Source organism: Pteronotus mesoamericanus, unplaced genomic scaffold (genome assembly GCF_021234165.1).
Source record: "Pteronotus mesoamericanus isolate MK-2021 breed Mesoamerican mustached bat unplaced genomic scaffold, CSHL_Meso_final contig_20, whole genome shotgun sequence".
Taxonomy (NCBI): domain Eukaryota; kingdom Metazoa; phylum Chordata; class Mammalia; order Chiroptera; family Mormoopidae; genus Pteronotus; species Pteronotus mesoamericanus.
In genome coordinates, this window is record NW_026555085.1 from 36,514,483 (window position 1) to 36,528,772 (window position 14,290).

The 14,290-nt window shown below is 35.1% G+C and overlaps 1 protein-coding gene across 1 annotated transcript in view; it reads right to left on the minus strand.

Annotated features, from left to right (window-relative positions):
* The window catches only part of COL12A1 (collagen type XII alpha 1 chain), a 110,705-nt gene that overhangs the window by 24,337 nt on the left and 72,078 nt on the right, over positions 1 to 14,290 (minus strand). Inside the window, exons 41-51 of the mRNA XM_054569632.1 lie at positions 13,709 to 13,825; positions 13,067 to 13,213; positions 12,451 to 12,525; positions 10,853 to 10,992; positions 9,446 to 9,569; positions 9,129 to 9,272; positions 7,604 to 7,768; positions 6,254 to 6,292; positions 6,019 to 6,157; positions 3,807 to 3,949; positions 3,278 to 3,387 (exon numbers count right to left, since the gene is read on the minus strand). Of these exons, the coding sequence (XP_054425607.1) occupies positions 3,278 to 3,387; positions 3,807 to 3,949; positions 6,019 to 6,157; positions 6,254 to 6,292; positions 7,604 to 7,768; positions 9,129 to 9,272; positions 9,446 to 9,569; positions 10,853 to 10,992; positions 12,451 to 12,525; positions 13,067 to 13,213; positions 13,709 to 13,825 (1,343 nt within the window). The remainder of the gene's footprint in view (positions 1 to 3,277; positions 3,388 to 3,806; positions 3,950 to 6,018; positions 6,158 to 6,253; positions 6,293 to 7,603; positions 7,769 to 9,128; positions 9,273 to 9,445; positions 9,570 to 10,852; positions 10,993 to 12,450; positions 12,526 to 13,066; positions 13,214 to 13,708; positions 13,826 to 14,290) is intronic.

Here is a 14,290-nt window from a genome sequence, read left to right on the forward strand (position 1 = left end):
TAGTTCTTTAAGCTAGTCTCATCCCAAATAGTCTTAGACTGAAAATACAAGACTAGGTTGCAATGTCATGTCATTTATTAACATCAAATCAAATGACCCACTTAACCTCTCTAGGTCTCAATTTCCTTCATCCACATATACATGCATAATTTCTTATTTTCCCACCATATAGCCTTACTGAGATGACTAAAGGTAATATAGTGGGTGAGATGACTCTGTAAACTATAAGGAACTATTCACATAAAAGTTAATAAATCAATAATGTTATATTTAGCAAAAAGGAGACTCAATTGTCTTACACTAACTTTGCTAAATTGAATTTTTAATTTATTCCCATGTCAAAAAGAACTAGCATACCATATAAATACCAAACATAGTAGAACTAGCATATGTGTCTTCTATAGAGATTCAGCTCTGGAAATTAATAGACTCAAGATTCAATTTTCTTCTAAATAATCTTACGTTGATTTATTTTTTTTGTCTAACATTAAGACACTTATAATCTTAAGAAATCTATTTATTAGTAGAGATAATTAATAAAACATTTGTATTTCAACAATGTAAAGAATGGTTGCAGGTAATCTTTGAGTTTATAGTTATGCTGAGAGTTTCCACTTAATCACAGCACAAATACTCAAGTAAGCACTCAATGATTATTTTGAAAAGATTGGCTCCAAGTTGAAAAGAACAGAAATTCTCTTAAATACTTTGAATCAATAAGCATAACGCTCTCTAGAGATTTTTTTAAACAGTAAGTTTTTTCCTACAGAGAATCACCACCAAAGCACTAATTTAATGCATCTGTAAGTGGTAAATATGAATTGCATATTGCATTTATATAAAAGTAATACATAGCTTACTAAAAATAAAGAAACTTTATATGCCCACAGCACAATCATCTAATACTGAATTCAAGAAAACCATCATACAAGCATTCCCAAGACATTTATTATCTAATAAGAACTAAAGCTTACATGTTGGCCCTTGCATGACAATCTCAGAGGCAAATATTAAAAGTATTTAAAAATATATATAGTATAAAGGGACATTATTTCAAATTCAAAAACTTTTAATTTGTAACAAAACTATTCCAAATATACTGGTCATTCCACGTCAACATAGAAAGCACATGCTAAATATGTACTTTGCTACAATCTCTTCCATATGCTTTATTGCATTGTAAACACATGCATAATTACAATTCAGAGTGGGCTCTTCATCTGTATATCATTGTCCTAAGTACTTAGGGACTATTTCCCAACTGTGAAACATTGCTGGTCACTGTTTCACAGTTGGGAAATAAAGACGCTCTTGCCAACTCATCTCCTCTCCCAAGCTCTGCCACTCCTAAAACTTTATTTTTCATCTATTCCTCTTTTTCCTCATATTACAAATTTCTCATGTGGAACTATGTCATCTGTTACAATAGAATGGAGACACAAAAAACTTTTCAAGAGAATTTTCAAGAAGCAATAGCCGTCTGCCATTCCCCACCTAAGCTCTGTTAACCTATCCCCTCTTTCCCAAGGACCCCCTGCGTGTCATTTTCATTCATTTCCTCTTATTGGAGTCCTACTCATTATCCCAAGGACGGAAGGATTTCAGTTCCTGGATTACATAGAAAATGAAGGAAAGGGGTTTGAATCCTTGAATCAGTAAAGAATGTAAACGGCCAATAGTGCTCGAACTTGGTACTTGAATTGATAGAATACATGAGAGCAGGTTAAAAGAATGGGAGAAGGGAATGGGAAAGAAAAAAGAGTTTAGTGAAAAAGCAGAGGAGGAACTAATAGAAGAAACATATTATGGAAAAAGGTAGAGAATTTAAGGAGAGAATAGAGCTATGAGGAGAAAAAACATAATAATACAAATACCTTTCTATAATGGAAAATAAAGAAGTATGGCCAAAAAAATTATTATCTTTATTTGCAATAAGTGACTGTCACTATAGACAAAATACTGCCCCCTTTTTTTTCTCAAGTAAAATGAAGCATTCAATGAAGTTTGAAATTAAAAAAATAAATGGTTATCAGTCTCTAAGAGAAAAATAAATTTCTAAATTTTTAGTGGGTATGGAAGGAAAAATTAAATAGTCCTTTTTATCAAGTTACTCAAATGTAAGTTTAATAGGTGTACCAATGAGCCAAAAAGGTCCATAAGAACTCTGTCAGATTCAACGTCTATTATCAGATAAGGAGCAATCAAAACTAATTGAAAATTCTAGTTCGCAAAACTAGAATTTGCTTTCCCGATGAGGCATTTATTTTACTGCACTTCACCATGAAAGACAATAAATTGTTAAGTGGATATGCCATTATACACAAAGATCCTTGTTTTTCTTTCATTGTATTTTGCTTCTCACTCATGTGCACATCATGATGCTTCTTTGAGTTCCATGAGAAGAGTCATTTGCTATCCTTACTAAGAATCTAATTCATGAATAAGAAAAATGTTCTGAAAAGAAACCAAATTCTCAGGAATAGAATCAGCAAGAAATATAGCTAAGTCTACTAAAAGACAGAAAAGTTCTTCGATTTTCACCTGAGCTGGTGACTGAAGTGGAAATATTTGTTTTCTATGCATGCGACAAATTTTCTCTGTGCTAAACTAGAGAATTTTTAGACCACCAGTGGATCCAGAGGTATTTCTCCTGCTAACTCAATGGATTAAGAAATACTATTAAGAAGTCCATTCTTAACCTAGATTATTCTTTTCTTTTCTAATATTCCAAACTTCAGTACTCTTACCTGTCAATTAATCAACCTTTAAAAACATTTAGAAAGTGCCTATTATCCTGGGATATTGATGTACAAATAATGAATTGAGATCAACAAAAATAGACAACCCCTTAAGACTGCCTCTTAGAACTTTTAATAAGATATTTTAGAGAATTCATAAGGGTGTTCATATAAAAATTAGTCATATAAATATTTATCTTCATTATTTTGGTAGGTAATAATAACTTTTAGTCTGGAATGTCTGTCACTTCACAGTAAACAAAAACAAGCAGAAGCAGATCCATAAAATAATAATCCTATTAACTAAAATATAATAAAAAAAAGTAAGCTTTGGAAATGAAATGAATTAATGGTTCATAATGGTAGACAGAAAAAAATAGGCATTCTTCTTGTATTTGAAAAGATATTTGCATAAGATTTTATTTTTAAAAGACATAACTATATTCCTACTAATTTAATAACATTTTAATAAATAATAAAGTAATTTAAAATTTTAAGTCATGTTATTTTTTCTATAAATAACTAAGTAATCTTTTTACCTTATGAAAACTTCCATAAAATAATGTCTTCACCTCTTCTGTGTCAAATGTAACAGTCTGCACCTCACCTCTTGTATCCTTGTTAAAGAATGATAATGTCTTGCTAGAAGCTGTAATCAACACATAATTGTTACCAAATCACATGCATTGTGTACTTTATATTGAAAGTATTAACAGATGATACTTTTTGGTAAGATGTCTAAAAAAATTCCATAATGTTTATTTGAGATAAAACATAATTAGAATATTTACTAATATGTTATATTCTTAAAACTTTAAACATAAAAGCCTATATATCAAGTAGTACATGAGAATACAGAATGGGTCAAAGGTAGGTTTACAGTTGTTCATATAGAAAATAATACAATAATTAATAAACAATAATATGAGAATAAACTGTTCTGCATATTCACAACTGTAAACCAACTTTTGCCCCATCTTGTATATTCAAAAGGTTCTTAAAGAGAACAGAGAAAAAGTAATCAACAATATGTATGTATATGACTTCAAATAAGATAAAGTTCCTTACGATCTGCAATCACTCCAACTTGTGGTTTGTAGTCCCTGTCTGTGATTTGCCAAATTGCAAAGGGGTCATTGGGAGTTTCTGGGAGAAGTCTGAACAATAATATAATTGTGTATGAAGGAGGGAGTCCATTTGGGTGTAGTTCTCTGTTGAATAAAACAAATAAATGAATTAATTAATAAGGATTTCTCATCATAAATAGAGACTATTTTAAATCTTTGGACCAGAATCTCATTATGGGTAGTCTTAAGAGTCATTTAATATAATCTGGCTACATATTAGAAGAAACATTTAGGAAAGATATCAAAAGAACAAGCACCGAAGGTCCATTATGTAAGCAGTAATAGATCATTTATAATCTGATAAGGTCACAAAAGTCTGCCAAATGGTTTTTTATCCTAATAACTAATTTTTTCTAGACATATAAATGATTATAAAATTATGCAATAATTTTAAAGTGATAAACATTATACCCATGAATGTAGTTTTAAGGAAATGAATCTCACTAGATATACTTAACTTCCATTAGGGGCATAAGATCATAAGATAACTTAAGGTTTTAATTTCTTCTTCACTTTCTCTAATTGTTTTTGCACGTCCAATTTTTTCCCTTAAAATAAAATAAATCAAATAATCTCTAGAAATTCACATGTTCACAAAAATAAAGCCAGTAGTAAATGTTAAGGTCATGTACATGTGCAAACATTTAGTGGTGATAAAGTGATGTAATTCAGTTAAAAGGAAATATTTCTTTGCTCTAAGGCTGTTAGACAAAATAAGAAAAAAATGCAGTTCCATGCGTCCTTCCAGAGTTGAGTCAACCGTTATGCAGGCAGAATCACCAAAGCAAAATTGATGGTTTTCTGTTTGAGACCATTGAGTAACACTTTGTTTCTGAAGGTAGAAAAAAGGTCTTGATCATCAAGTCTTAGAAGAGAAAAGTCTATGAATTTTGACAGAGGGCACAGTATGTCTCTTGAGGTTTCAAGTCCTTCTACCACACCACTGGTACTTCTGAAATATAATCCTGCCCTGCTTCTTAAAACATATGTTCTGGGCAAGCTGACGTAATAGCTTTTGTGTGTTCGGAAAACTACTATCTTCGTAATATTTCATGTTAAAAATAATATCATCTCCATATTAATTTATATCTAACCTTGCCCATTTTTCTTCGCCTCAGTTAATGAGTCCTTATGAAAAAATAATAATAATTGAATTGCACTTATGCTTCTTTCAACCATGAGTGCTGACTCTTGAGAGGACATCAGGCTGTCATTAGTGAAAATGTAGGTATCATATCCAGAGACAGCTGAGAATTAAACATAGGTATTAAGGTTCACTGAAAAACCTGAAACTGTGAATCTGCATGATTGAACATCCAAAAGTTAGGAACTGTGTAGTCAAACTACAATGTGATCTCTGCTTCCTTAAAAGAAGTTAGTTTAGGTTTTAGTCTGAATTTTCCATCAGCTTTCCCAGAACATTTCAAATTTCAGACAGCATTTTCTGACCCTGTCCTAAGTTACTGAAAGCTTTATTTCTTCATGTTCTTTTCTCTCTATAAGTTGCCAAACACATATTTCTCAAGATTAAAATGTTTCATTCTAATGAATAAGAAACACATATTTTGGTTATCGTTCCCAGGTGCAAGTTTTCATGAAGTAAAATACAGTAACAACATCTAGAGCTCCCCAACAGATCTGCAGAGCCTCGGCCAATAAAAACTAACCGCTGCCTGCCTGAACATGGACGAGGGGCACTGCCGCGGCCTTTCATCTCCCGGAGGCCTGAAACACGGAAGAGAATGCTGCCCTCAGTCTGCACTTATTCCACCCGTCCCTCTGCACAGCAGGGAGAAGTGTTCCAAATAATAAGTTGCCTTAATGCTTCAACAACCTCCTGTAGATGAAGCATAGCCACAATCCTAGCCTTAAATTCAAAAAGGTGGGGAATCCATAATACCGCAGAACCAGAATGAGATTCTTAGGTCTGAGAAGAGCGAGGCTTGAGTCCTTGTCCCCTGTGTGACCCAATGAAAGACACTTAACCCAACTGTATCTAAAAGCATTAAGCTAGGTCATTCATAAGGAGTCTTCGGACAAATCTGAAGAGCCAGGATTCCAAGAAGTTAGCACAGATTCCAAGAGCCTCAAAAGAAGTCTTGCCCATTAAAAAAAAAAGAAAGAAAGAAAGAACCCCCTGGCATCCCACTTACGCTGTAGGCTGATTTATAAAGGCGTTCTTCTGCAGCCTGTAAGAGGGGTAGCTGGGGAAAGACCCTGACTCCAAAGAGACTCCTTGTACAGAAGCAAAATTCTTTTCTGTCAGGTTGTAGGCTTCAAGCATCTTAAAACCTTTACATGAGACAAGAACATATTGAAATGAGGTCATTTAAATTATTTTATTGCTTAAATACTGAAATAAATGAGTTCAAGTTTGTAAATGCTTACCTGGTGAGGTATAGCCATCCAAATAAATGAGAGGACAACCTGCAATGTACAGTGTTCTTTAAGTACGATTCACCAACATGATATGCAAACATCGTATATGTACAGAAAGCAGCTATGTACGTATGGTCAAGTCAAGAAGTTCTTTGTGCATTTTTAAAAACTTATATCAATCTAATTGTTTACATTTCTTGTATACTTTCTGTTTGTAGTAGAAATTATACTAGTGACCAATATTAGCAATGTTTTCTGAACATACCCTAGTCCAATTAGAATTTTACAATGTTCTTAAGAATAGTAAAATACAATTAAAAGGGAAATTTCAGATGTTTTTCAATAGATTAAAGAACTTTTTGTTCACCCAGAGAATTTCAGATTTATGCAAAGGCAGGACTCTGTCCCTATCCAATCCTCTTCTCTTCTCTGCCAAGCCCCAGAGCCTCATGTGCCTACCAAATATCATGCAACAATGACAAGTGTACAGTAGTTTTCACCCTGAGCTCTCCAGAGCCAGCGATGCCAGATAGTGGCTTTCAGGAACACAGGGAGTGGAGGTGAGACAGCTGTAGTTCCCTGCCCACCTTCCATCAGTATAGCTCTTCTCTGAACTTCAAGGTCAGTTTTCATAGTAAAGCACTGGCATTCGTTTACTACTGCCATCTCTCATCAGCATTCTGAGGTTTTAATATAATGTTTAATGGGGGGGAATATAACATTTGCGAAACATAGCCCTGCCTAGGATCAAGAGTCTAGACATAACTCTCTCCATAGTCTGATATCCCCAGAATCAATGCTAATGGATTGGGAAGAAGATAAACTGACTAAAGTAATCAACATTGTATACTTTACTGCATTTCAAAAGTTGAACTTGAGATCTAGGAATAAGAGAAATCTAAAAAAAAAATATGGGAACCAAATGAATTTCTATGGAGCACATATGTCTAAATGTGTGTTTTCATTGTCCATTGAAGCATGGATGTTGAGAGAACAAATACCAGTTGATTACTAATAGGGAAAACTTCCATCTCACAGAAATGCTTTCACAACTGTGTGCCTACAGCTGAAGACTAATTTACTCCAATGTCACAGGCATTGAGATGGTGGGAAAAGGAAGTATTAAATCACTTTATTTCCATATAAGGACTACATTACATCTTCAAGGCTTAAAATGGACCTCTGACAAGACCACATTTAGCACAATCTCAATAGGAACAATGATTCATCAGGTTCTCAAGGGATTTCCCAGGATCTATTTATGCACAGACTTGATCCCATATAGGATAGGGAATGGTCTACCAAGTAGTTATTTTTAAAAACAAGGGAGATGATGAATCCATGTGGGTCATGACTTACTTGAGGTGGCAGTTTCACAAACAAAAGTAATGAGGTTGTCCTCTATCTTCTCAAAAGATTCAAAGTCATCCACAATGAACACATGCCGTTCGCTTGGTTTGCTGGCAATGTTGGCGAGCTCATTGTACTCAACATCAGCCACGCCAACCACAAAAACACTGAACCCTTCAAAACAGTGTTTATAGGTCAGTTACATAGCCTTTTCCTCTCTTTTATTGTTTAACAACTCAAAATAAAATCTTATCAGAACTGATGCTTTATTTTCTCAGTGTATGCAGCAAGTACTTTTAATTGACATAAACTCTCTTTAATGAATATGTACTTTTACCAGGTCATTCTATTTTCTGGCTTATAAAATTCAATTAAATGGACTTCCTAGAATAAAATCCCAACAAGAGGAAAACATTTTCATAGCAGAAAGATTTGATATGGTGTACATTTCCTTCCACAGATCTACAGTCCTGATATACCTATGACTTCTGCAGCTCTCTTAGGCACCGTTAACATTTTAAGCTTATGTGACGCAGAAAGCAAGAATGGGCTCATTTAAAAATTTGATTCTTGAAATTGATTTTCTCGATAAACTCGAGCTCAACAGCAGCATTTTGAGCACTTTTGAAATGGAATCTACAATTCCCACTAGCAATAACTTTCACTTATTTAGATTAACAGAAATAAACAGAGTTTTTGCTCCAAGAGCTTGATTTGTCTGTAAAACAAAATAAACTATATAAGGAATTAGTTATATAATTAAGTATAAATAAGGTAACGTGAGGAGTAAGCACTAATGATCCCAAACTTAAGTCAGCCAGGAACACAAAATATGCTGAAATCTGCTCAACGTGCATAACATAGTGGCAATAATTTATAAAAAGATCAGTGCAATTCCATGTAACCATGCAATTACCACAGTAGATAATGCATAACACATGTCGACCTTGGACCTACAGAGATGGTGTTAATGCAAGTACTGGAAAGACCTTGCTCCATCTCTAATAATCCTAAATAACAAATCCAAAAGGCTGTAGGCGCTCAGGATATTTGGTTGCCAGGATGTACCCCAGTGATGTGCCCCTGAGCTTTGGCTGTTCTTTCTTTGCACCGCACCTTTCAAGAGCTGCTTTGAGCCTGGATCTGCAAGGCTGTGCCACAGTGAAGGCTTTTCTATGTCTCTCTCTGCACAGGAGCCCACATCAAGACTCACTTCTGCTATGGCAGGAAATGCTCTAGGAACATCCCATTATTCCATTCTGTAGCCTTCCAGCAACCATGAGGAAATTTAGTGTGCTCATTGACGGACCCTGAGTCACATCTTATACAAAGAATATATGCCATGTTATTTTTGAGCAGTTACCAAACCATTCCATAATTAAATATGCACTAAGGGTATGAAGTACAGATGAAATAGAAACAATAAAGTAAAATCAGCAGATCTTGGGGGATTTTTTGCAGTCATTCCTGGACACTTAAAACCATTAAGATAACGAGCGCAATCACTAGGCATCAAATGCATGCCTGGGCTTACCTGACTGCTGGATGACAAAAGCTGCTTTCTTGACCTCGTCCTGTGACCGACCGTCTGTGACCACAACCAGCACTTTGGGGACATTCTTCCTCATTCCACTTTCCCAGGTCAAGACCTTTTCCTTGATAAATGTGAGAGCCTTACCTACAGAGTGTGGCATGGAACATTTTAGTGTCACCTCAATGCAAACTATCTAAATGCCATTAGCCATACCCAACTGATAAGAATCTGAATATTAGAGCGAGATGATACAATTAGTTCCTCCACTCCAAGTACTTTGGAGAGTGAAGATCTATGTATGCTCTGATCAACTGTACCTGTTCTTGTGTTTCCTCCTCTGTACCTAATATTTTGGAGGGCCCCAAGAGCTAGGGCCTTGTCATTGTACGTGTTCAGCTTGAACTCAGATTTGACCTCATCACTGTACTGCACAAATGAGACCTGGAAGAAAATGTGGTTTGTGGTGAGAATAAGTCATTTCTTTTTGCGTTTCAATTCTCCAATGGTTCTAACAGAATGAGAAAAAGAAATATCTCAGACCTGACAGAGTATTATATTATAGCTCTTTATAGCTAGTGTTATGACACTGACTACTGTTGTCTCATTAAATCATCTAATTTCTAATCTTCAATGAAATTGACAATAATTGATATTAAATTGGAAATATACTATACTTATATGGTACCTTTCTCTAGGATAGAGGAAGGGACGGGTACAATTGGGGAGCCGTGAAGTCTCAAAATTAAAAATGAAAACACAGTATCTTGAATTCAAATGTTGGCCGAGCAATTGGTTTGCAGTTCGGGGCTCCTTCTCACTGACCACATCCATTCTTTATGCTGACAGAACACCATCACATGTGTAATGATATTCAACACTCATCACAAACTTACTAGCATTGTGATTTGGTGGGAAGAAGATAGCCTTGTAGTCAGGAATCATTAGTTTGAAATCTTAGGTCTGCCAATCAATAGCCACATGACACTGGGCAAGTCTCCAACATCTCTGGGCTTTGGTTTCCTCATCAGTGAAATGAAGATAATTATACTTACTTCGAAGAGTTGTTTTGAAGACATGTGTAGTAATCATGTATAAAAGTAACTGGCACATAGGGGTTGATACAATGTGATAGTTATTTTTTATTTTCTGTTAGATATTTTAAATTTCTAAAAGGATGGAAAAAATGGCTCAGTTTTTGACACATAAAATTGAGAATATAATGGCCTGGCTTTTTACTCTTCTTGGGTTGGAATAATATCCACAGGGTTATTTGGGGATTTGAATTTTATTATAGTCCCTAATGTACCCTTCCATAAAAGAAGATATAATTTGTTTATGAAATTATTTGTGGTTTATGTTAAAATCTCTTATTTTCATGATGTCTCTAACATGCCTCAATGAAAAATTATAAGCTGCCAAAATTAAGAAGAAAATTCATCAAGAGGAATGGGGAAGGAAAAAAGAAAAGTCAAAAGCATAATAATACAATATAGTCTCTTGCTTTATGGAGTCAATGAGTTAGATAGATGAAAGTTACATCAAATATCCAAAGGAACATTTTTATGTTTACTTATTATTTACACCCAACTCATTCCCAAAAATACATGTGTAATGAAAATGTTAACTAACAAAAGTCAAAACAATTTGTACTGAAGAGTCTTTTCTTTTAAAAAGAGAAGTTCAAAGGAAATAGTAAGATATAGCAAGTCAATAGTGACACCCACCTGAATTCCAGCAGGATTGACTTCATCAAAGGCTCCCACAGTATTGAAGATGAACTTTACAACTTTGTTAAAATTATCATCCCCAATACTCCAGGAGGCGTCAGTCAAGAATACAATATCTGCCTTGGCTCCTTTGCATACTGAGGAAATTTAAAAAAAAAAAAAAAAAGGAAGCCACAAATCTCATGAATTCTTTCATTCAAGTGAAATTATACAACTGAGTAATATAGTCAAACACCTTGCTACTAATCCAATTGGCCCTCAATTTCTGCTCTCTAATTACTTCATCTGTTTAGATCCATTATGCTCTTTCTTCATGGAATTCTTCAAGTAGCTTCAAATGATAAATGAGGAGTATATGAAGTGAAAAGCAATGATGTCCAGAACTTAACGGTTTGGAAATTGTTTTTATACTTATCAAAGATTTGATGCAAATAAGGTGTCTTTTAATTTTTAACTAGGCCACTAGAATCATAGGGTGGGAAGCAAGGAGTGGAGTAAAATAAATATCTTTAACTGAATCTTCAGACTTGAAGGCTCAAAAATGTTCTAAAAGTAAAAATTTAACAACATTTTAGTGTATAAAAGCTTAAAATGTAGAACGTACAACACTAAGAATGGACCCAAGCATGTACTATGGACTTTGGGCGATAACGATGTGTCAGTATAGGCTCATGGATTGTACCAAACGTGCCACTCCGGTGGACAGGTTGGCGCTGGCGGAGGCTGTGCATGTGCAGGTGTAGGTAACGTTATGTATCTTCTGCTCAATTTTGCTATAAACCTAAAACTGCTCTAAAAAAGTAAAATCTATTTTTAAAAAACTCAACCAGCCATGATTATCTACTGAATTTCAACAAGCTAAAGAAACCCATTATTGTTTTACTTTATAACAACAGACTTTTAATTTTTATCTTATTTAATAGGCTTAAAGAAGTTGTGGCAGACTAGAGCCATCTAAGATGAAAGAAAAATACTTTTAAAATCTGAAATGTTTTCAGTTAAACACTGAAAACAAAATGTGGGGGAAAATAAACTAGTAATTAATTAAAGTTAATTTGATAAAGCACAGAACCGCCCCAAATTACTGGGAGACCAGTTTTAACAGTACGTGTTTTTACCAGTGCATTACAAGTGACAGTTATGCCTCAGACTTTAGTAAATAGAAGTGTTTTAGCTTTGTGCACTCCAGGACACTTGTCAGGTCAAAAACCAGGACTTCCAAAGCCATTGGCCCAGTGGGTAGCTTGCAGCTAGATATAGCCAAAAAGATCTGCAGCTCCTACTGAGGCCAGCAGCCCATGGAAAGCAATGCCCACCATGTGACCAGGGACTACGTAAGGCATCATGAGACATTAACCTGCAAAATTAATGAGAAAGAGCTGAAGTAGTTTATGACAGATTCTATTCACACCAAAAGGTTCCTGGAAGGGGAGAACATATTACTGGCAATCTTTTCTTTTAATCTAAAAAACTCTTCAACAAGAATAATAAATCAGAAATGTTCTACATCACTGTAAATGACGTACAGGCCGCATGAGTTAAGAAAGCGATAAATCCTTTCTTACTTACTAAATTGCCAAATCAGCTGCACTTACCATCTCGAGCAGGTGGAATTGTGGGAGGGGGAGGAGGTGTGGGTGGTTCTGTAGGGGCTTCTGTTGGTTTTAAGGCTAGAAATTTAAAAATAATAATTAGAAAAACACAAAGTGTGCACATTTCATATCACAGAAAGTAAATTTTAAGAGTGATTTAAATCCTTGATGCCAAATTGTCTCATTGGCATGGACACACCAAGAATTCTATTTTATCCAAATTTAGTATCATTTATAGTTATTCAACATTGACTACAGCTGCAAAAAATAAAGCCATTATTCAAAGGGTTAATGTAAGGCCTTCCTTCAGATAGGGTCAAATGAGTAAAAGTCACTAATATAAATGTGTGTCAACCTCGTACTGTCAACTAGAGCCATATCTCCTTCCTTTAGCCCCTTCCTTAAAATAACAACAACTATGTAACTGGGCAACATGGATATCCTGCAGATAAAGGTCCTGAACCAGCCACAGACTCCACCTTCAAGAATGTGCAGTCATTACATCATTACTTCTGCCTGTATGGAGAAGTGCCTAGACAGGAGTCACATAAGTGTCCCACAACTAGAGCATTCTATTCTGAAGCCTTACAGAGACATTCCAGATTACTCAAAAACTTACTGGTATGTTCTTTGACAGAGACGCCTGGACCCTCAAGGTTTGGTGTCTGCACAAAAACGGTGACGTCATAATCAGTGTCCGGGGTAAGGCCAGTGAAGCAGTGACTGGTTTCCGACCCACGAACTGTAATTTCCTGTCCTCTGGTTCCTGATTATGACAACAAATGGAAATGTCAGTGTCATCATCAATTACATATAAAGACATTTTATACATAATTTTGTAAACAAAATGTCATCTTTTTTTGAATATTTCTTTTTAATGTATTTTTTCCATTACCATTTATTCACCTTATACCCTCTTCCACCTCCATCCACTCTCCTCTCCCCTGCAATCACCACACTGTTCTCCATGTCCATGAGATCTTTTTATTGGCTCCGTCTCTCCACCCTCCCAATCCCCGCCCCCCAGAGCTGTCAGCCTGCTCTCCATCTCTAAGTCTCTCTCTATTTTGCTTGTTAGCTCAGTTTCTTCATTAGATTCCAAATGTAAGTAAATCATATAATACTTGTCTTTCTCTGACTGGCTTATTTCACTTAACATAATGTCCTCCAGGCTGTTTCATGCTGTCGCAAAGGTTAAAATTTTGCAGTTAAAAATGTTGCTACTCTGTGCTCCACACAGAGTATTGTTTTGCACACATACCATCTGCAGGGCTTAGCTTTAGCCTGTAGGACGTGGCTGCCCGGTGAGGTGACCATCTAACACAGAACGTATCCCACCCGACCTGATAAGTTTTCAGATCTGTCACATTTAAATACACTATAAAAGAAAGAAAGAAAGATAACAGGTTTACTTTATAAATAAAGGCAGAAAAACTTACTTTTAATCATAACAGAATTTTAAAACTTTCACAGTGGCTAAAAAAAAGTCTAAAATCTTGCTATTTTTCTTTATACATGAAAATGTAGTGCAGCAAAAACAGATCTCCCTTTCTATCCCTGATCTTTAAGAGGAAAGAAATTCCACATAGGCCCCCTCAACTTCAACTACAAGTGTCAAAGATGTCTCATGGAAAATAAAACATTTTTCTAAAAGGCAATCCTAAGTCCTTAAATCATTATTAAAGCACTGGCAACAACAAAATCTATCTGGGCTGAATCAATAATCATGGCATTTCTGTGAAAACTTGGAATTAAACCAATGTACAAGGTCTAGCACAAATAACACCCTTTTTTATTACAAAATCTTTTATTTCAAAATCATAATCATTTTAATTCTGTAACA